Source organism: Hyperolius riggenbachi, chromosome 1, assembly GCF_040937935.1.
Source record: "Hyperolius riggenbachi isolate aHypRig1 chromosome 1, aHypRig1.pri, whole genome shotgun sequence".
Classification (NCBI taxonomy): Eukaryota; Metazoa; Chordata; class Amphibia; order Anura; family Hyperoliidae; genus Hyperolius; species Hyperolius riggenbachi.
In genome coordinates, this window is record NC_090646.1 from 666,446,843 (window position 1) to 666,469,247 (window position 22,405).

A 22,405-nucleotide genomic window follows, 5' to 3' on the forward strand; every position below is an offset into this window, starting at 1 on the left:
GGTACCCTTGAACTGGGCACATTCAACCCACCTCCCCCTGGTGCTCCCCCAAGTGTATAAAGTACCTGGTGGTGGGTGGAGAGTCCGTCTCCTTCCGTGAGCGACAAGGCGGTCGTGGCAGGTTCGTAGTAGGACACAAGCTTGCCCAAATCAGTCCCCAGCAACACAGGGACTGGGAGATCCTTCATAACCCCAACAACCCTTTCTTGGATTCCCACCCCCCAATCCATCTTCACTCTCACGTGGGCTATGTGAAAAAGGGTGCCCTCTACTCCAGTAAGGGCAAGGGATCGGCTGAAGCTGATGCTCTCCTTTGGCACAAGGTGTGAGTGAACTAACGTGATGTCAGCTCCGGTGTCTCGGAATCCGGTGAAGTGCCGTTCACTCTAACAAGTTGCTGCTGGTCGGTTCGGTTGTGGATTTCCTTTCCGCTGGCAAACAGAACAAAATCCGAGGATCCAGGCTGTGGTTCGCTGGCGGGTTGCCTCTGCTGTGGGTGAGGTACAGGGGATACAGGTGCTGCAGGACCTGGTGGTGTCTGTCTCCGCTCCGGACAGTCGAATTTCATGTGTCTGGGCTGGCGGCAGTAGTGACAGGTGACCTCTCCAGGGGCTGCAGGCCTGGGTGCAGCAGCTGTGCTGGGTGGCCTCGGTGGCTGACGGCTCACAGGGGCAGGAGAGTCTGCCAGAGTATTGGGCTGACCTCCTCTCCAGTTGGATGGGACAGTTCTGCGTGTATCAGACACCCGGGTAGTTGCAAAGGTCTCAGCGAGGTCTGCAGCGACAGTTGCTGACGCCGGCTTGCGCTCCAACACAAACTGTCGTACATCAGCAGGGCAAATGTTCCGAAATTGTTCGAGGACTATCAAGTCCTCCAGGACACCATAAGACCCTTTGGTGAGGCCTAGAGTCCACTGGCGGAGGGTGGTGAGCAAGCTGCTGACCACATCTCGGTACGAATCAGAAGACTTTTTCTACCAGGCCCTGAACTTTTTGCGATAGGCTTCTGGCGTCAGCTGGTACTTAGCAATGATAGCGTCTTTTATAGCAGCATAATCATTATCTTTCTCCACAGGCAATTCTGCGAAAGTAAGCTGTGCAGAGGCGCCAAAAGAATAAAAGTATACTAAAAAGTTTAAAACATTCGGGTGGCGGCGGTGGACCGGTCACTCCAAAAAGGACACGATATTTGTCACTTGAAGAACATACGATTTAATTAAATACTCCACAATTAATTCGCAACGCGTTTCACGGGCACAATCCCGCTTCATCAGGCAATAGACAAACGGAGTATCACGGCTAGACGTCCAAAACACGCTTGGCACCTCTGTGAAAGCATCTGCGAAAGCATCAAGCGCTTTGTAGCGCAGCAAAGGTGTCAGATGTCTGGCCCACTGGTCTTGGGACAGACGATACTGACGGCATGCTTTTTCAAAAGACCGCAGAAACAAGTCAATGTCAGTGTCTTTTTCAATATTAGCACATTTAAATTTTGCACTTACCGGTGGTGCAGCTCCTTCAGCAGGGAGGCTGGGCGGAGAACTTCGGCTGGCCTGTTGAACTTTTGCCAGGTTCAGCTCATGCTGTCGTTGGAGCTCCCGTTCCGTAGCAGCCGCTTGCCGTTCCCGTTCCTCTCGTGCCTCTCGCTTTTGCTCTGCCATGTACCGCAGGTACTTGTCTAGGTCAGTCTCCATCAGCTGTCATAATGCCTGCTGCATTAGCGGATCAGTACAAATGGACAGTCCATTACTGGCCAGTTCCGGGCGAGTACTTTCAGAAACTCTGGGATTGGGGACCACACTGACATTCTCCTGCGTAGCTGTTAATGCAGGGCCCTCAGGATGCACAACCTCTGTACGGTCAGGATTCTCAGTCTCTGGTTCCCCTCGATTTGGGTCAGATGGGCTGGTATCCACTTCAGCGGACACTCCCGGCTCCCGCAATTGCTGGGTATCCCATTGAAACAATTCCGTTACTAGGTCCCGTTGGTTCTTGCGGCCAACATCAATGCCTCTCTCTTGGCAAAGATTTTGCAGGTCCGCCAGGCACATTTTCTTGTAGTTCCCGGACATTTCCACGCCAAATAAAATAAAACTTTTGGGGAGGGGTACTGGCTACACAGTCTCTCTGTATATATAAAAAATATATTGCCTTCCAGCTACACCAACGAATTAGTTAGTTTCTGGATAGCACTAGCGCTATCTTAGATGTTTTTCAGCACAACACAGGTCCTAACCGCTGCCAAACACTGTCACAAGAGGCCCTGGTGGTCAGACTGCAAATGGCCTTCTAAACGGTGCCAGCGCACGGATCGTGTGAACTCTGGTCGCAGTCAATGCGCAGGAACCGTTGGGAATTAGCCGCAGACAAACCAGAAGGGAGCCTGTGAGGTACGGTAATTACAACCTTCACACTATTCCAGGGTATCTGCCACCACCGGTAGGGGCCAGTGGACCCGATTTACTGACTGACTGGTCCAGCGAATAAAAACTGTTAAAAAACGCTGTATTCTGTCTAGCCAACAACCAACAATAGTAGCGTCTCTCCAGAGATCTGAGTTCAGTTTCTGTGTATGGCTGAAAAGCAGGGTAGCGGAACAGTGAATGACTTTGGTAAAGTCTTTTATTCACAGGCAAAATAAATAATTCATATATACAGACAATTACTAAAATCAACAATTATTAAAACAGTAATAGCCAGTATGAAAAATAAAAGGGAGAAAATACTTAGGGTTTGTGGAAATATGTCCTTTTGTGGGAAAATCATCTAGTCCTTGGTTTCAAGTTCAGCAGAGTTCTTTGTTCCAGGTTACAGAAGATGGCCAATCAAGATGGCCGCTAGCCATGTGTCCTTTGCTTCAGGTTAGACAAGATGGCCGCCAGCCCTGTGTCCTCTGGCTGGCAAGGTGCTTTCGCAAAGGTGGAATTGGGAGGACTGCATTGCCCGGGCAGCTCATTCACTTTTAATGGAGCTGAGTTCAGAGGCGGGCTTCCAGAGTCGGCCCCAGGCCGGATTATGGTAATCACATCTGGGCAGGGGCTTTCAACAGCCCCATAATCCTGACATGTTCTCTAGGCCGACCTACGCGGCCGGCACACAAATAATAATTACATATTATCGATCCCCAGAACCTACCGATTAATATGATATCAGACATGGCTAGTGCAGCGGATCAGGTTTCTGAGAAGATTCATACCTGGGTTGTAGGGGCCCCGGGCCCCTCTCGACTGGTATCAAGAGATTCAGCATGACCCTACGGATCCAATGATACCGCTCTCATAACTACCCTACTTATTGAATTCTGTAAATGGGCAAAAGATTATATAGTACATTCATTTCTTCCTGGTAAGGCTGCAGCCAGGCTGGCAGGTGTCAAGCTGTGACTAGCTTTCTCGGATCTCCCTCTATGAAAGGGCCCTTTTGGTTCCTTTAATTAACATCTGAATGTGAGATCAGCTTAGACAAACTTTGAGTTTACACCTCTGGCTAACAGGGCACAGGCTTCATGAAAAGACTCTGCTAACTAACTCCCCTGAGGACAGCTGAGTCCCCCCAGGCTGGACTGCCTGGGTCCACCGACATGAGATTCTGATTTGGCAGCGCAACGACAATCGAGGCAGGAAATCGATTGCGGATGCGTTTTCTGCGCACTGACGGCTTGTCCGTCACAGCTGCTGGGGTCGGAATCAAAAGACCACACAGTGCTGTAAATATGCCAGGAGATTCCGGGGGAAATAAGTTTGCATTTACTCTCTGCTACACGCCAATGGCGGAGGGGAGAACGCGGCGGGACACACGGCCGGGCCATTTAAATCACAGGACAGACACAGACAGGCCAGAAAGCTTGCTGCACACGGCGGGGGGACTTACGGTAAATCCTGCAAATGGCAGGGGAGGACAAAACCATCACCGTTCAGCTCCATTACCCATATACTCGGGGGGGCTCACCATTTCTTCATGACCCGAGTATAAGCCGAGAACCCTATTTTCGAGCCACTTTTTTGTGCTCTAAAACTCGGCTTATACTCGAGTATATACAGAAACTTTTTCTGCAGAGTTTTCTCCTAGGTGACATTTTAACATTTTGTTAATAAAAAGCCTTTAAATGACCAACAAGCAAGAAAATGCTCAAAATAATTTTGATAGTACCTTCTCCCCTACGTTTTGGTACTAAAAAGTTATTTTAAAAAGAAGTTTAAAAATTATCTCCTAGGAGGAAACGCATAAAAAAGTGAATTGCGTGCGGGAGAGGTGTATCATGAGTTAAGTCAAATTAGGCAGTGGCGTAGCAATAGGGGTTGCAGAGGTAGAGACCGCACAGGGCCCTTGGGTCAGAGGGGCCCCAAGGGGCCCTCTCTCAAGCACAATACTAGCTCTCTATTGACCCTGTGCTGGTAATAATCACATCTATAGATGCTTTAAATGGTAGTAATCATTAACAAACTGTTCCCTATCCCCTTCTTGCACCTCTGACACTGTAGTTGCCATTGGCAGATTTTGGTGCGCCGTATCAATTGTTATGTATAGAGTGCTTGGGGGGCCCCATGTAAAACTCGCACCGGGGCCCACAGCTCCTTAGCTACACCACTGAAATTAGGAGAAATGCACCATGAGTTAAGGAGAGATAAGTAAGGTGAGATAATTCAAAAGAAAAGCATTGTGAATTAGGCCCAAGGGCCTTTATTCAATTAACTTTTTTTCCTATACTAGATACACACAATACAATTTTCTGACAGATTTACCGTCAGATCGACTATTTCTAACAGGTCCGATCTGATTTCCGATTGATTTTCCGAACGATTGTCCATAGAAGTGAACAGAAAATCGATCAGAATTCAGTTCGGACCTGTTGGAAATAATTGATCTAAGAGTAAAACTGTCAGAAAATTGTATCATGTGTACCTAGCGTTAGGCTGGTTTTACACCTGGCCATTGCGGTTGTGGTGCGATGCTCCGCCCCCATCGCATCGCACTGCAAAAAACTGAATTCATATGCATAGCGCCATCCCCCTGCATGTCCCTCGCCGCCACTCAATGCCCCTTTCCATGTGACCTACTCACTGCTGGACAGGAAGTACGTCACTGGGTTTCCTGGGTTTCCCAGTCGTATTCCCGTCGTTCCACGCATGAGCGCCGCACTGTGGCTCCTGAGGAAGTGGTCCTTTTGAACCACGCCACGCGTGGAGCGTCTTGTGTGCCTCCCTCCACCCTTACTCCATGTCTGCCTCCATCGACCATCCTGGGCTACGTATGTATACCCCCTAACACACAGGTATCTATAATCCCTATATGCGCTGTCTATACATGCTTATATTTACTATCTCTCATGGCTTATGAGCATATTGTTATACTGCAGCACTTTTTCACACCCTTTTTTCACGTCTGTTTATAGGAGATCTCTCATTGGTGGTTTTCACTTTAACCCTCTTCACTTTTTAGTAACCAGTTCAGACCTGGGTCTCATACCTGTACCTAATGGTGGGTTCAATCCCATGAACCCACGTTGAGTATCATTTTTGGCAGCCATTAGGGTTTATTTGTGATATAGGAGGTGAGGCATTTCTGATGTTGTTCCCACATAACACTGTATTGTGGTGATTTGCTGTTTATAGCAATCGTTTTAAATGTTTTTATGATGTTTATACAGAATGTTCAATAAAGCTTTGTTATACTTATAATTGGTGGTGCAGCAGTTTGTGCAGGATTGCTTTTGCTTCTTACTTTATGAGCGCCGCACTGTTGCCGCCAACATGTTTAAAATCCCTATGTCACCCATTGACCTACATTACCCCTGCCGCCTTGCCGCGGAGGTCTGACAGTAACACGCTGTTGCGGCAGTTCGGGGGCCAGCGGGCACTTCAGATGTAATTTGATGCGGTAAGTTTGCCAGGCCTCATTGCTGTTGCGTTACAGCGCACACTTGCAAGTGTAATAGGACCCTTAACCTCCTTGCCGGTTATCCCGAGCTCAGCTCGGGGTAACCTGCGTAGGAGGATTTCTCAGGCCCCGCTGGGCCGATTTTCACAATTTTTTTTCCTGCACGCAGCTAGCAGTTTGCCTCTGACATCCCGACGTCCATGACGTCGGTGACGTCATCCCGCCCGGTCGCCATGGCGACCGGGGAAGCCCAGCAGGAAATCCCGTTCTGAACGGGATTTCCTGCTTACTCTGATCGCCGAAGGCAATCAGAGTGGATAGGGGAGGCTGCTTGTCAGCGGCTATCATGTAGCGAGCCCTCGGCTCGCTACATGATTTAAACATTTTTTTTTTTTTAAAGTGCTGTGCTGCCCCCTTGCCGCCAGAATTGTAACGGCAAGGGGGTTAAAGTGGACCTGAACTTAGGACGTCCTCTTTGTTCTAAAAGATACTCAACAGCATAATAACCTTTACAGAAAAACATTTCTTTGTTACAGCTGATACAAATCCTAAAAAAAATCTTCACTGTTTCTACTTCCTGATTCATAAAAGCATACATATCGTTAGCCTCCTGTGCTTTCAAATGGGCTTATCTGCCATCGCTGCCATAGGCAGTCTAGTCATGTGACACAGGGGAGAGATCAGATTACAATTTGTGATTAGACACAAATGAGGGGGAATTAGACTGACTAACCTCTCTAAATACCTACAGGGTGCATGTCTCTCTGTTTCCCTTCTGTCCTGGAGTTCAGGTCCACTTTAAGAATTCTGGTAGGTGATATTATTACACCTAATCATCAATAAAATGCCTTCTGAGCCCCCAGCAAGCAAGAAAATATTCAGAATCATTATGACAATACTTTTACAACTACTTTTTGGTATTTTGTTTTTCAATTGCAGAGTGCTGAAAATGTATTTTAATCAGAAGACAAAAAAAATGCTCTCCTAGGAGAAAACTTTGGAGAAAAAGTGACTTGAATAAGGGCCAGGGTTTGAGTGACAAGGCGAGCGTGCTCACACCAAACTGACACATATATACGTTAGCAGGTTCATGTGACTGACAGCACTTTTTTTTTGTTCAGGGTAGATAAATATAGTCGCTGATGAAGGGAAAAAAATGCACACAATGGATGGAAGGGAACACAAAGCAACTTTAGCACAGTAATGAGGGGAGACTCCATTCATTCTGCACAGCGAGCAAAACGTGGGCCTGTAGACAGCGGCGGGTATATATAGGGACATTCTCCTCCTCACAGTGACCAGTGACAGCAGCAAAGGGACACATCCAGCAACATGGGAAAGGTATGTACTTTGGGGATGACTTGCTAAGGTTCCACTGAGCTGAGGGACAAATCTGTGGAGCATAAGTGATCCTGCAAACCTGGACTGCAATTATTTAAAGTTTTCTGCTGTTGGGTTGCAGCTTGCAACCTCTTCTCTTCTGGGTCATATTAGATTGCAGGGAGGATAGCTAAAAGCTTAGTGATTTAATATCGTATACAGCACCGGATGTCAGCAGTGTCACAAATGCCACAGAGGCAATGGCGTAACAGGAAGGGGTGCAGAGGCTGCAACTGCCCCAGGGCCCTTGGGCCAGAGGGGTCCTGATTCTTGCAACTCTGTCACTGTGGTTGTCCTTTTCAGGATTTGGTGCATCGTATAGAGTGCTTAGGGGAGCCCAATGTAAAACTTGCACCCGGGCCCAAAGATCCTTAACTCCACTGTACAGATCATGCCAGTCAGCATGAACATTGGGTGGTTGTAGATTTAAAGGACCACTATTGTGAAAAATTGTAAAATGTAAAAAGCATGTGTAAGCATATGTGTAAAATGTACATATGTTCCAGAGTAAAATGCACCAGGAGTTTCTTTGGAGTTCACTTAGAGAACTGCTAGGAGAAAGAAGGTGCTCCTACACCTGGTGGTCCTGGAGGGGATGGCTCTGGAGTGGTGGCCTGATGGGAGGAGCTTGAAGTAGTGACTGCCTGGGTGGTAGGGGTCATGTGAAATCCTGGTGGCCCTGGTCCTCAGTCTGGCAGTGTGGAGGAGGCTCTGCTGCGCCTTCTTCTGAATTTTAGTGTTGTTTTGCCCCCATCTTAAGGTGCCCATACACTTAAACAATTTCCCACTGATAGACAGAAGATTCGATCACTGTGATCAAATCTGCTGTGAAATCGATGCGCAAACGCTGACCGAACGGCGAGTTTCCATCCCAAATCGATCGTTCCCATCAATCTGTCCGCCTGGAAGATTTCGCTTGATCGCCAAGGGGGCGTCGATAGCGACGTTCGAATGTCCGACGACCGACGCTAGCAGCAATACATTACCTATTCCGCCGGCGCGTATCCCCGCTGTCCCTGTTGGCTTCGGCTGGCTTCACTTCTTCCTGTTCCCACAGGAAGTTTAAACAGTAGAGCGCCCTCTACTGTTTAAACTTCCCCTGGCAGGAAGTAAAGTGAAGCTGGAGCCCAGAGCAGAGAAGAGACAGTGGAGACCGGGGGGATTTGCGCCGGCCGGATCAGGTAATGTATGCTGGTAGCGGCGGCAGCGGCAGCTCCACAGATTGTGAATCGGGTTCATAGTGAAATCGATTCAAAATCTGTTTGCTGTGTAGGCAGCCAATAGATCCCTCTTTGTTTAGATTCGATTACAGAGGGATCTATCTGCTGGTCGATCTGGTGGCAGTCGACCAGTGTATGGCAGCCTTTAGACAGGCACAAACTCCAGAGAGTAATCAACTTTCCTGAGAGGTGTGGATGAGGTCCAGAGCCACCTCTGGACCTCATCCACACATCTAGAATGAGGGCCAGGGCCAACAGGATAATGCACAGCCCCTCTAACCCCTAGTCCTTTCTTCAAACTCCTCCCCTCGTAGCACCGCTACTGATCCATCTCCACTATAAACTACAGGCACAAGAGCACCGTCTTCCCCCAGGCAGTCCTCCTCCTGAGCTCAAACCTCCCCAACAAAACCTTCCCTAGAATCTACCTCCGGCCCTAACTTGACTCCTGTATACTTGTCCCTATAGATGCCTTTCACCTATTGTATGTTACATGTTGCTTTGGTCACAGTAGTTGTTTCTGCACTATGTTATCTGCACTATATTTTATTCTTGCCATGTGCACCACAAATAATTCCAGGAGTGACATCTGCTAAACTTATGAATAAAGCTGATTCTGATCCTGATGTGGCCCATTGCCTGGCAAGCCTATAAAACTTTGTGCTCTGAATTTGAGTTTGACATGCAGGGGTGGGCCGAGACAGAGGCAAGAGAGGCTCCGGCCTCAGGGCGCAGTGTAGGAGGGAGCGCAGGGCAGAGGCGAGAGAGGCTCCAGCCTCAGGGCGCAGTGTAGGAGGGGGCACAGGGAAGGGCAGAGGCGAGAGAGGCTCCAGCCTCAGGGCGCAGTGTAGGAGGGGGCACAGGGCAGAGGCGAGAAAGGCTCCAGCCTCAGGGCGCAGTGTAGGAGGGGGCACAGGGCAGAGGCGAGAGAGGCTCCAGCCTCAGGGCGCAGTGTAGGAGGAGGCACAGGGAAGGGCAGAGGCGAGAGAGGCTCCAGCCTCAGGGCGCAGTGTAGGAGGGGGCACAGGGCAGAGGCGAGAGAGGCTCCAGCCTCAGGGCGCAGTGTAGGAGGGGACACAGGGCAGAGGCGAGAGAGGCTCCAGCCTCAGGGCGCAGTGTAGGAGGGGGCACAGGGCAGAGGCGAGAGAGGCTCCAGCCTCAGGGCGCAGTGTAGGAGGGGGCACAGGGCAGAGGCGAGAGAGGCTCCAGCCTCAGGGCGCAGTGTAGGAGGGGTCGCACAACTCGCTCAGCTATCATTCCCCTATTGTGTTTGAAGTAGAGAGAAATAAGAAAATGGGATACATGGCAGTGACTGCAAGCTAGATAACTAGAGATTAAGGTGTTGGGGGCCCTGGGGCGCCTCTTAGTCTAATAGCAATCAGTGTGTGACAGCTGAGGTGGGAGGGATGGAGGGGCGCACTTTGGTGTCTCAGCCTTGGGTGCTGGAGGACCTTGTCCCGGCTCTGTTGACATGTCCACCTTATAGCTTCTAAAAGTACCTTTGCCTTGTCTATTCCACAGATCACCTTCTACGAGGACAGGAACTTCCAGGGGCGCTCCTACGAGTGTAGCTCTGACTGCCAGGACCTGTCCTCCTACTTCAGACGCTGCAACTCCATCCGGGTGGGAAATGGGGACTGGATCCTGTATGAGCAGCCCAACTACAGAGGACGTCAGTATTACCTCCATAGAGGTGACTATCCTGAATACCAGCAATGGATGGGCTACAATGACTCCATCAAGTCCTGTCGGATAAGCCCCCAGGTAATAAATCACATTGATGGTCACCAATCACTTTTCAGCTTACTGTTGTTGATCGATACATATATCATTACTGCTTTTGCCCCAATTTAGGCCCATTTAGCTCCCTTTCTGTACTTAAAAGAGGCATCATTTAAAAAAATGCATTGTGTAGGAGTTATCAAGACCAGATTTATGGGAAAGCCACAAAGACTCAGGCCTAGAGTGGATGCTGCCCAAAGGGGAGGCTGAACATGGAGGGGGGGGGGGGGTAGCTGCATGTGGAAAAGGGGCCTGCTTGCTGTACATGAAGGAGAGGGGCTTCTGTATGTGGATGTTACACATGGAAGAGGGGGCTGCACATGGAATGGGAGGGGCTTCTGTACATGGATGTTACACATGGAAGAGAGGGCTGCACATGGAATGGGAGGGGCTCCTGTACATGGATGTTAGACATGGTAGAGGGGGCTGTACATGGAATGGGAGGGGCTGCTGTACATGGATGATACACATGGAAGAGGGGGCTGCACATGGAATGGGAGGGGCTTCTGTACATGGATGTTACACATGGAAGAGGGGGGATGCACATGGAATGGGAGGGGCTGCTGTACATGGATGATACACATGGAAGAGGGGGCTGCACATGGAATGGAAGTAGGGCTGCTGTATATGGCTGTTACACATGGAAGAGGGGGGCTGCACATGGAATGGAAGTAGGGCTGCTGTACATGGATGATACACACGGAAGAGGGAGCTGCACATAGAATGGGAGGAGGGCTGCTGTACATGGATGATACACATGGAAGAGGGGGCTGCACATGGAATGAGAGGTGGCTTCTGTACATGGATGTTACACATGGAAGAGGGGGCTGCACATGGAATGGGAAAGGGCTTCTGTATATGGATGTTACACATGGAAGAGGGGGCTGCACATGGAATGGGAGGGGGCTTCTGTACATGGATGTTACACATGGAAGAGGGGGCTGCACATGGAATGGGAGGGGTGTGCTGTACATGGATGATACACATGGAAGAGGGGGCTGCACATGGAATGGGAGGAGGCTTCTGTATATGGATGTTACACATGGAAGAGGGGGCTGCACATGGAATGGGAGGGGCTGCTGTATTTGGATGTTACACATCATTGGAGGATCCTTAGAAAGTTGGCCAAGGGACATAACATTTATAAATCTGGCCTTGGAAGTTTTCAGTGCTTTTTCCCATTTCCTGTTCCTGAGAAAACATCTTGGTTCATTTTCATGTGGACCTTAAAGTGTACTTGAGGTGAACCTAGAGCAAGCATGGGCAAACTTGGCCCCCCAGCTGTTGAGGAACTACAAGTCCCACAATGCATTGCAGGAGTCTGGCAACCACAGTCATGACTCATAAAGGCAAATGCATTGTGGAATTTGTAGTTCCTTAACAGCTGGAGGGCCAAGTTTGCCCACGCCTGACCTAGAGGCATAAATAAAAATCTTACCTAAGGAGAGGGAAGTCTCTGGATGCTGGAGAGGCTTTCTATGTCCTCCTGGCCTCTACCGTTGACACACATGGACCTCCAGAACATATCCGATGGGCTTTCCGTATATGTTACAGGGCGGAGTGGGCGCACTGCTCCTACGTAAATACAACCAGGCCTGCGAAGCACACCGAAGCTCTTTGTACACAAGTGGCTTTGTGCTACTGCGCAGGCGCTGCTGTCATACGCAGACACAATATGGCTGCACTCAAGCATGAAAAGGAGCACAGTTGTGATCATAAAGGTGGTCCTGAGTAGCAGTGGTGGTCTTCAGGAGGATGTGGGGAGGCTCTGGAGGATCCAGACGCTCCCCTCTCCTTAAGTAATTCTTGCCTTTAGGTTTGCCATGGGTTCCCTTTAACTCTCTTTAACGACCATAGGCTTTTTTTTCCACTTCCTGATCACTGTAATTGGCTCACGATGATCAGGAAGTCTGGAGCAAATGAAAACAGCTTCTGAATTATGGAGCTGTCCTTATACAGCTGAGTTCTGTGCCAGAGGGACGCGCTATTTCGTACGGTGCTCGGGATCTGGTGGCATTAAAACTACGCCCCATCAGTCTTAGTCAGCCACATGTGCGGCGTAGTTTTAACTACGACTGGCCACGAAATGGTTAAAGTTCACCTGAACTGAGTAAAACATTTACAAACAAAATTAATGAGTGCAGTTCCTTCACAAAGACAATTCCTCACATACCTTTTGTTTTTAAAATATTTGCTGTTATCGGGAAATACTGATAGTTAGTTAGTTAGTTAGTTAGTTAGTTAGTTAGTTAGTTAGTTAGTTAGATACATGTTTATGAAAATTAACTTCATTGGTATGCATGAAAAATTTGCATTCTGAAAATTTGCATACAAATTGTGCACAAACAAAGGAAGATTTGAAATAAAAAAATTTCAAAACACAAAATTGAAAATACAAAATTTTTTTGGGGGAAAAATGCACTCAAAAAATCAGAGGAACAAGTATGAAAGCTACCCTAGTGTCACTAACTACTGATTACAGCTATAAAACTCTTGCCTGCCAAGAACCGGTTCTAAGTGCATGGAGTAGATAAAAATGGTCAATAGTTTACCTACTTTTTTAGCTTTAAAATAGAAAATCAAACTGTTTTTTGTTTGTTTTTAAAACAGTAATTTTTAGGAGTAGGAGGATAGATACAATTTTTTTTAACTCATCACGGTCTCACTGTGATCTATTTATCTCACCAGCACAATGGCTCATTTAGAGTCAGGATCTATGAAAGAGAAGACTTTGAAGGTCACATGATGGAATACTCTGAAGACTGTCCTAATGTGTCTGAGAACTTTGGCTTCCGTGATATCCACTCTGTCCAAGTGCAAGATGGCTACTGGATGTTCTATGAGGACCCCAACTTCAAGGGACGTCAGTATTACCTGAGACCCGGAGAGTACAGGAGATACGCCGACTGGGGAGCCTCAAGCCCCAGGATCGGTTCCTTCAGACGTGTCCATTATTTCCACTGAAGTGGCTAAACTGCAATATTTTATGAGACTGAAATAAAGTTGATACAAAAATGTTTGACTAGTAGCATTCTGTTCATGTCATTTTCGTCCCTTCATGTCTAAGTCCACGCAAGAGGATCACCATAGAGGCTGCATATCTGCCGTGAATGGCCAAAGTCCAAACAAAAGGTGGCCAGGCCTCCCTTGGTTAGCCGTGTTCCCTTTAAGGTCATAGAACATTTGTGTTACGTTTTTAGGCATGTCCTAAGTATTTCCATGCCAAGTACAGTGGCCAAAGCTGTGCAATCTGATTGCCCGCATCTTTTTTCTTAGTATTTAGTATTTAGTAAGTTTTTGTTTTTGCCGGAATATTTCCAAAATCTTTCTCAATTTTTTATTTTGGAAGATTCTTAGCATGTATATCATTTTGTTGGTATTCTTCCAACATTTCTTCCATTGCCTCACTAGAATGCAACTTTTACTAATTCTCATTTTTTGACTTTGCTTATAAGTTCATTCATTTTTATCATCTATTTAACATACTAAAAACTCTATTAATTTAATTAATTGCATATTTATTTCTCTGTCTCCATCAGACCATCACTAAGTTTTTTTTTCTTATATTTAAAGATGTCTTAGTTTTCTCTTATTGTTCAATTTATCAATTATCTCTTTGGCATATTTTTCTAGGTGAAACACTATAACCCTGGCATATGCCTTTTTTACTGTTTTTACCCTAAAAAAATCCTTGACATAATTATTGTTATTTAGGGAATTACTGAATATACTGTATAAAGCATGTATATGTTACAGCCAGAACCTGAAGTGTGGCCACTTCAGGTTCTGGCTGGTCAAAACGCGAAGTGGCCGTGCACCTGCGGCCAATGTTAGAAATAAAAAGATCCCCCGCCACATAAGTGCATTTGGTGGCAGTCTCCTGCAGCCAAATGTATCCAACGGGGGTAATTTAATTAATTCCCCCGGCAGCAATGTGGTAGATAAAGCCGCCCCTTCGGCTCCGCCTCCTCCTCTGCCCCTCTCCTATGCAAGTTTGGCAGGCGTGTCCCCGATCGTTCGTAGCGGCAGGGAAGCAGAGTGGGGAGGCTGCAGACATCGCTTATGCTGGCACCCGCTCTCTAGGAACAAACGTCAGGATTCCCTGCCGCTACGAACGAGTCTGGGAGACACGCGTGTCCCCGGCTGCCAATGTTGTAGAGGAGAGGGGCAGGGGGAGGAGACAGAGCCGAAGAGGCGGCTTCATCTGCCACATTGCCTCCGGGGGAATTAACTAAATTACCCCCGTTTTGTAGAGATGTACAGAGGCGCCAGAAGGATAAAATTCACTAAAAACGTTTAAAACGTTCGGGGAGGCAGTGGTGGACCAGCGAGCCCAAAACAGACATAAAACTGTCGATTTCAATAGAAAAGCATTTATTCACATACTCCTAAAATAATTGGCAACACGTTTCGCAAGCACAATCCCGCTTCTTCAGGCAATAAACAATCAGGAGTAACACACAGCTTAGGGTCCAATCAGAGCTTGGCACCAAGCTCTGATTGGACCCTAAGCTGTGTGTTACTCCTGATTGTTTATTGCCTGAAGAAGTGGGATTGTGCCTGCGAAATGCATTGCCAATTGTTTTAGGAGTATGTGAATAAATGCTTTTCTATTGAAATCGACAGTTTTATGTCTGTTTTGGGCTCGCTGGTCCACCACCGCCTCCCCGAACGTTTTAAACATTTTTAGTGAATTTTATCCTTCTGGCGCCTCTGTACATCTCTACAAATTAAGAAACCACCCTTGGTGGAAGGGTGTCACACCCTCCTTTTCCTCTATCTACAGAGAGCGACGTCTTAGTCCTGAGTGGGGACAGGCTTGTACTCCCCACCTGCCCTTACAGTGGTTTCCTTGGCGGTAACTCTGGTTTGCAAGTATAAAACTTACTCATATAATTCTCTCCCACATTCCAATACATACTACACTATATTGGGCTCTCGGTTTTCTGCTTTAAATTACCCCCGTTGGATACATTGGATACAGCGAGACGGCCACCAAATGCACTTATGTGGCCGGGGATCTTTTTATTTCTAACATTGGCCGCAGATGCACGGCCATTTCGCGTTTTGACTGGCCAGAACCCGAAGTGGCCAGACTTGTGGTTCTGGCCGTAACATATATACCACGTATCATTCATTACAGAGATAGGCAGCCCTGTAAGATTGGAGATCTGTTTGAAAAATTAGAAAATACCAAAGATTACAGAGGAGTAGGACACTTCCCTGTGATTTTAGGTCTTTTCCATCTTTGGCATATTTAAAGCTCACTTACAAAATAGTAGTGAGTATATGGCATTAATACATTATATTTTGGTTGTTATTAATACATTATATTTTATATATTGGTTGTTAGGCTAAAGCTCTCCTTGCATTGGCAGTCATTGAGGCCCTCATAAAATCCCCTCGTATGTGCAGAGAGTGCTGGGTGTTACCTGTCACTACAGGGACATATGGAAGAGAACAAACACAAGTCTGAGTGGTGAGTGATTAAGCCCAAAATTACTGCTACATGTAACTCTACTGGCCCAATGGCTTGTGGGAAATTGCAGACCACCTGCTTGTGGCTCTTCCAGATCTATGTCACTCTCCCAATCCATATCACTGAGCTCCCTTTCCCTCCAGTCTGCCAGACCATCCTGATTCCTGTCATATGGTGTCCAATCACTGAGGTTGCAATATGTCCTCAGTGGCTGAACATTGGGTGGGAGGATGCAAGATGTGGGGGAAGTTGTGCTTTCAGTGGTGGGAGGAGGCAAGCTGTAGGGGAAGTTGTGCTTTCAGTGGTGGGAGGAGGCAAGCTGTAGGGGAAGTTGTGCTTTCAGTGGTGGGCGGAGGCAAGCTGTAGGGGAAGTTGTGCTTTCAGTGGTGGGAGGAGGCAAGCTGTAGGGGAAGTTGTGCTTTCAGTGGTGGGCGGAGGCAAGCTGTAGGGGAAGTTGTGCTTTCAGTGGTGGGAGGAGGCAAGCTGTAGGAGATGTTGTGCTTTCAGTGGTGGGCGGAGGCAAGCTGTGGAGGAAGTTGTGCTTTCAGTGGTGGGAGGAGGCAAGCTGTGGGAGAAGATGTGCTTTCAGTGGTGGGGGGAGGCAAGCTGTGGGGGAAGTTGTGCTTTCAGTGGTGGGAGGAGGCAAGCTGTGGGGGAAGATGTGCTTTCAGTGGTGGGAGGAGGCAAGCTGTGGGGGGAGTTGTGCTTTCAGTGGTGGAAAGAGGCAAGCTGTGGGGGAAGTTGTGCTTTCAGTAGTGGGAGGAGGCAAGCTGTAGGGGAAGTTGTGCTTTCAGTGGTGGGCGGGGGCAAGCTGTAGGGGAAGTTGTGCTTTCAGTGGTGGGAGGAGGCAAGCTGTAGGGGAAGTTGTGCTTTCAGTGGTGGGAGGAGGCAAGCTGTAGGGGAAGTTGTGCTTTCAGTGGTGGGCGGAGGCAAGCTGTAGGGGAAGTTGTGCTTTCAGTGGTGGGAGGAGGCAAGCTGTAGGGGATGTTGTGCTTTCAGTGGTGGGCGGAGGCAAGCTGTGGAGGAAGTTGTGCTTTCAGTGGTGGGAGGAGGCAAGCTGTGTGAGAAGATGTGCTTTCAGTGGTGGGGGGAGGCAAGCTGTGGGGGAAGTTGTGCTTTCAGTGGTGGGAGGAGGCAAGCTGTGGGGGAAGATGTGCTTTCAGTGGTGGGAGGAGGCAAGCTGTGGGGGGAGTTGTGCTTTCAGTGGTGGAAAGAGGCAAGCTGTGGGGGAAGTTGTGCTTTCAGTAGTGGGAGGAGGCAAGCTGTAGGGGAAGTTGTGCTTTCAGTGGTGGGCGGGGGCAAGCTGTAGGGGAAGTTGTGCTTTCAGTGGTGGGAGGAGGCAAGCTGTAGGGGAAGTTGTGCTTTCAGTGGTGGGCGGAGGCAAGCTGTGGAGGAAGTTGTACTTTCAGTGGTGGGAGGAGGCAAGCTGTGGGAGAAGATGTGCTTTCAGTGGTGGGAGGAGGCAAGCTGTGGGGGAAGTTGTGCTTTCAGTGGTGGGAGGAGGCAAGCTGTGGGGGAAGATGTGCTTACAGTGGTGGGAGGAGGCAAGCTGTGGGGGGAGTTGTGCTTTCAGTGGTGGAAAGAGGCAAGCTGTGGGGGAAGTTGTGCTTTCAGTGGTGGGAAGAGGCAAGCTGTGGGGGAAGATGTTCTTCAGTGGTGGGAGGAGGCAAGCTGTGGGGGGAGTTGTGCTTTCAGTGGTGGGAGGAGGCAAGCTGTGGGGGAAGTTGTGCTTTCAGCGTGTACTTTGGTTGGCTGAAAGTAGGTTTGTATGTCTGTATGAGTTTTAAAAGTAGATGAGTAAAATCCAGTTAGACAAATGTGAAAAACATATTGTATTTGGTATTTATTGAAAATAATGATCCAGTAGCATATCAAAAAACTAATAATGGGTGACCTAATTGAAAGCCAAGTTTCTCATATCTCCAAACACAGAATCCATGCTCCTCACCTCCAACTAGTACATTTAAATATGTAATAGGGAGGAGCCAAAAGGGGCATGGCAAACAAAACAGTAACATCATTAACCCTCTGCACACTTACTAATGCTATCCCTACAGCTAAGTTAACCCCAGACTTCATAACCAAGTACTCTGGTGTCCCTATAACAAACCTGGTGGCCCCTGTAACAGAAATACAATAAGTAGCGAGGTGACCCCGATAGCATAACTATGCAGCCTGGCAGTGGCACCCTCATAAAAGGATTACATGACCTGGTGCTGCAAGTGACCTGGTGTTGCCCAACCCCACGTCCAATCATAAAACAATAAAGTTGCTGCCCCTCACCCCCTCATTTAAAGGATACTAGATGCAAACTAAGTAGGAGAAACGGGGGGAGCAGGCATGTACTGGCAGTTGTCCTGATGCCCACTGCTTCCCCTATTTTCCTCTCTGCCCCTCTGATCATACCTAAATGCCCCCCAGCAGCCTCTTCTGGGTTGCCTGAGTCGGGCATTAGTGCGCAGCTGCTGGCCCGGCTGCACTCGTCCTATGCACTGTAGGACGAGTGCAGCCGGGCGAGCAGCTGCGCACTAACGTGCCCATGGCCGGGAGCGTACTGCGCATGTGCATGACATAACCGTGACATCATGCACAGAAGACATGTAGTGATAACCCCACAATATGATGATGTGCATTTCCCCCTTACATAACACAGTGGCCTGTTCCAACAAAGTGGTCTATCCCTCCCTTCAAAGTAGAGCTATTGGTAGCAGAGAAGAGAATATTTATCCACATCTCCTACAGCCTCCTCTAATCCACTACCTGCTGTGCCTTTGTCTTCTCCATGCTAGTGCCTTCTCCGTCTGTTTCACACTGTTATGTGGATAATTAACCAGTGGGGATCCACAATAGACAGAGATGCTAGCAGAAGGTACTTTAGGAATCCACCCACCTTATCCACCCCATAAACACCCCCTTTCCTACAGGGGTAGATTCAATGCTGATAAGCGCTGCACTATTCAACATTTTTAATGCATTAGATGTTATCCTTTACATATATTTAACCACTTCACCTCTAAGGGTAGGAACACACTAGGCAGAAACGCTAGCGTTGCATAAAGTGCTGGCGTTAACGCATAGAATGTAAGTCAATGCGCAACATGAAAAAAAACGCACGTGTTTGTGTTCTGCAATGTGCGATTTAGAAAACGCTGAACTTGCCGCATATTTTTCCATGTGCAAAACACAACTGCATTTAAAAACGCACTTGCATTTCATTAAGACAAAAAAGCGCACAAACATATATGCAGAAAAACGTAACCATTTTAGATGCGTCTGGAACTGGTCTGTGGAGGGGACCTTTGGAGGAGCTACAGGGCTATGTGAATTATCTGAACGGTAACAAACTGGGTTTGTCATTTACCATGGAGACAGCCCCGTACAGGACACATTTTTAGATCTTGATTTGGAGGTAGATCCTTTGCCTACATTGAAAACTGGAGGTAGATCCCCTCGACGCCTCTATTAAAACCACTAATTACTTTAAACCAACAGATAGGAATGGCTATCTCGACTACTACAGTGCCCATCACAAGCCTTGGTTATGAAATGTCCCCTTTGGCCAGTTTGGAGCCCTCTAGTGTTTGGAGCCCTCTAGAACTCTTTCTAAGAAAGAGAAACCCCTTGAGAAGCAGACACCTGTGGTTATCAACTATTCTGGACAGGCCGAGGAATGTAGAGATATTTTCTCGAAATATTGGCCAGTCCTATTAAGCGATCCCATTTTGAAACAGTCTCTACCTCAGAAACCCTGTGTGGTCTTTAGAAGGGGCAAAACAATTAGGGGCCATATTGCACCCAGTAGACTGCCCACAGTGAGATGTGAGACAACATCTCGGAGTCAGAGGACCACCAGTGGGAAACTGGGATGTTTCCCCTGTGGGTCCAAAAGATGTCTCTCCTGTAAGACTTTAAAGAGAGGCGTATACACATTCCAAACCAGCTCACCTACTGTATATTCTATAAAAAGCCATGTTACCTGTCAGAGTTCATACGTGATCTACCTACTCAGCTGCCCATGCGGACTTTTCTATGTGGGACGCACCACACAGAAATTCCAGACCAGGTTGAATAAACAAAGGTCGAATATAAACAAAGGGGAGCAGAAACATGGGGTTTCCAAACACTTTTCTCTTACCCATGATAAGAACTTTGAATTACTTAGGGCGATCATAATTGAACAGATAATTCACCCCAATAAATACGAGAGATATCATACTCTGTGCAGGCGAGAATCCTTTTGGATTCTGAAATTGGGTACACAGGAACCAGGGGGATTAAACAAGTGTTTGGAGGAGATGAGCCACCTCCAACCTATCGTCCAATGAGATGTATGTGTGGAAAAGATTTCCTTGGTTATTTTATAGCTGTGGATATGAATGTGTGTGTGTGTGTATGCACATATACATAGATACTTTTCTGATATCTTTTAGACTATGCTTATGTGAGATCAGTGGGCACAGCATGTCTGTGGAGTCCCTTTTTACAAAAAAATTTTTACAATTTTTTAGGTTATTACATTTCCCCTTTTTTATATTTCTATATATGATTCTCACTCCCATTGTCCCTCTATTATGTGTTTTACGGCACTTTTCTCCCTGTTTAGAAGCAATATGAATCCCTGGATCCCACCCATTGCAGTGCGGATTGGTCGATTCAGACTTTTGTGTGGAGGGAAGGGTATTTATTTTTGAGAGATGTTTAGCCCCATAAGCATTAACTTGAAAAAGCGCAGACTGTATCTCCGCGAAACGCGTTGTTTTAATAAAATTTTATATTCCCACTACATCCCAGTTTATCTCTCTTCACTTCTGTGAAGTTTCCAGCTCAGTAATATACGTTGTGCAGGGCCAGAAGCTCCGTACAGAGCTGTCTGGTGTTACCCGGCAACCGACCTACTACTTCCTGGAGCGAGTGACGTCACATCCGCCCCGCGTCAGAGCTCAGTCCCCGGCTCGGCTAAGAGGGACAAGGCGGATCCGGGCTGTGTACGCTGTGCCAGCCCCACCGTAAACAGGTGAGACCTGTCCTATTGGTGCACAGTACAGCGGTGCAACGTACTCAGAGCGCCCCTCTTTTTTTCTTCTTGTCAGCTTAAGAGTTTATCACTACTTATTACACTGAATAATCTAATAAGTAAATACTGTATACATTTATTTTATTTTACCACAAATTAGGCTTTTTTTGGGTGGTACTTTTTGCTAACAATTATTTTATTTTATATGCATTTTAAAGTGAACAAGAAGAAAAAAAATAAAAAAAAAATCATTATTTTTTAGTTTTCAGTTAATACAGTTTTAAAGGGGAACTGAAGTAAGAGGTATATGGAGGCTGCCATATTTATTTCCTTTTAATCAATACCAGTTGCCTGGCAGCCCTGCTGGTCTATTTCTCTGCAGTAGTATCTGAATAACACCAGAAACAAGCATGCAGCTAGTCTTGTCAGATCTGACTTTAAAGTCTGAAACACCTGATCTGCTGCATGCTTGTTCAGGGGCTATGGCTAATAGTATTAGAGGATCAGCAGGGCTGCCAGGCAACTGGTATTCATTAAAACGAAACAAATATGGCAGTCTCCGTATACCTCTTACTTCAGTTCCCCTTTAAAATAAAACATGTTACTGTGATTAAAACCCACACTTTTTATTTGCCCATTTGTCCCAGTCATTACACTATTTAAATTATGTCCATAATATAATGAATAACAACAATATTCTATTTGGAAATAAAGATGTATTTTTTCCATTATGTGATTTTAGGTACTCTAACAATAATGTAAGCCCTTATTTGCAAACAAAAACAAAACAAACAAAAAAACCCCCAGTAATACACCCTCATAGCATACATATTTTAAAAGTCCCTAACGTAGCAATTTATGTATTGTCTTTTAAATTCTGTCACTTTATTTATTTTTATTTTTTTACATTTGTCTTATATGGGGGCAGGAAGGGAGCATAAGGAATTACATATTTTAAAAGCTAAGTCCCTAACCTAATAATTTATGTATTGTCTTTTAAATTCCGTCATTTATTTATTTTTACAATTGTGTTATATGGAGGCAGGGAGGGAGCATAATGAATTAATGGGCTTGTATAGGGATAGGACATTTTTATTGTAATATTCCTTTTGGCCACTAGATGTCCCCACACATTTTTTTTAGAACACAGGTCAAGCTGCGTTAAAGTCATCAGGAAATGTATTTATTTATTTTAGTATTTATATAGCACCAACATATTACACAGCACTGTACAAATTATATTGTCTTGTCACTAACTGCTCTCAGAGGGGCTCACAATCTAGTCCCTATCATAGTCATATGTCTATGTATGTATTGTGTAGTGTATGTATTGTAGTCTAAGGGCAATTTAGGGGGAAGCGAATTAACTTATCTGTATGTTTTTGGGATGTGGGAGGAAACCGGAGTGCCCAGAGGAAACCCACGGCTGCCTTTAAGACACAACGTCTATTTAAAAATCACAATCAAACCAAGCCAGAATATAGTGTTTGCCAGTTCCATCAGCTTCATTTTCTCCTTTTGGATGTACCACTGATTATATGAAGATTTATTATATGGAATTGAAGAAACCCTCTTTTTAATCTTTTGTCTGTACATGTTAATAAAGTTTTTCTACAAAGTTTTGATACAACAAGACTGCACTCCGGTTCATCAA

The 22,405-nt window shown here is 46.7% G+C and overlaps 2 protein-coding genes across 2 annotated transcripts in view; one reads left to right on the forward strand and one right to left on the reverse strand.

Moving 5' to 3' along the window:
- LOC137532399 (gamma-crystallin-3-like) overlaps window positions 1-22,405 on the reverse strand; it is a 198,810-nt gene that overhangs the window by 111,441 nt on the left and 64,964 nt on the right. The window lies entirely within an intron of this gene.
- Window positions 7,110-13,277, forward strand: LOC137561027 (gamma-crystallin-3-like). Its single transcript, XM_068272246.1, has 3 exons — window positions 7,110-7,217; window positions 9,998-10,240; window positions 12,947-13,277. The coding sequence occupies exons 1-3, from the start codon at window positions 7,209-7,211 to the stop codon at window positions 13,220-13,222; spliced, it is 528 nt and encodes a 175-aa protein (XP_068128347.1). The 5' UTR covers window positions 7,110-7,208; the 3' UTR covers window positions 13,223-13,277.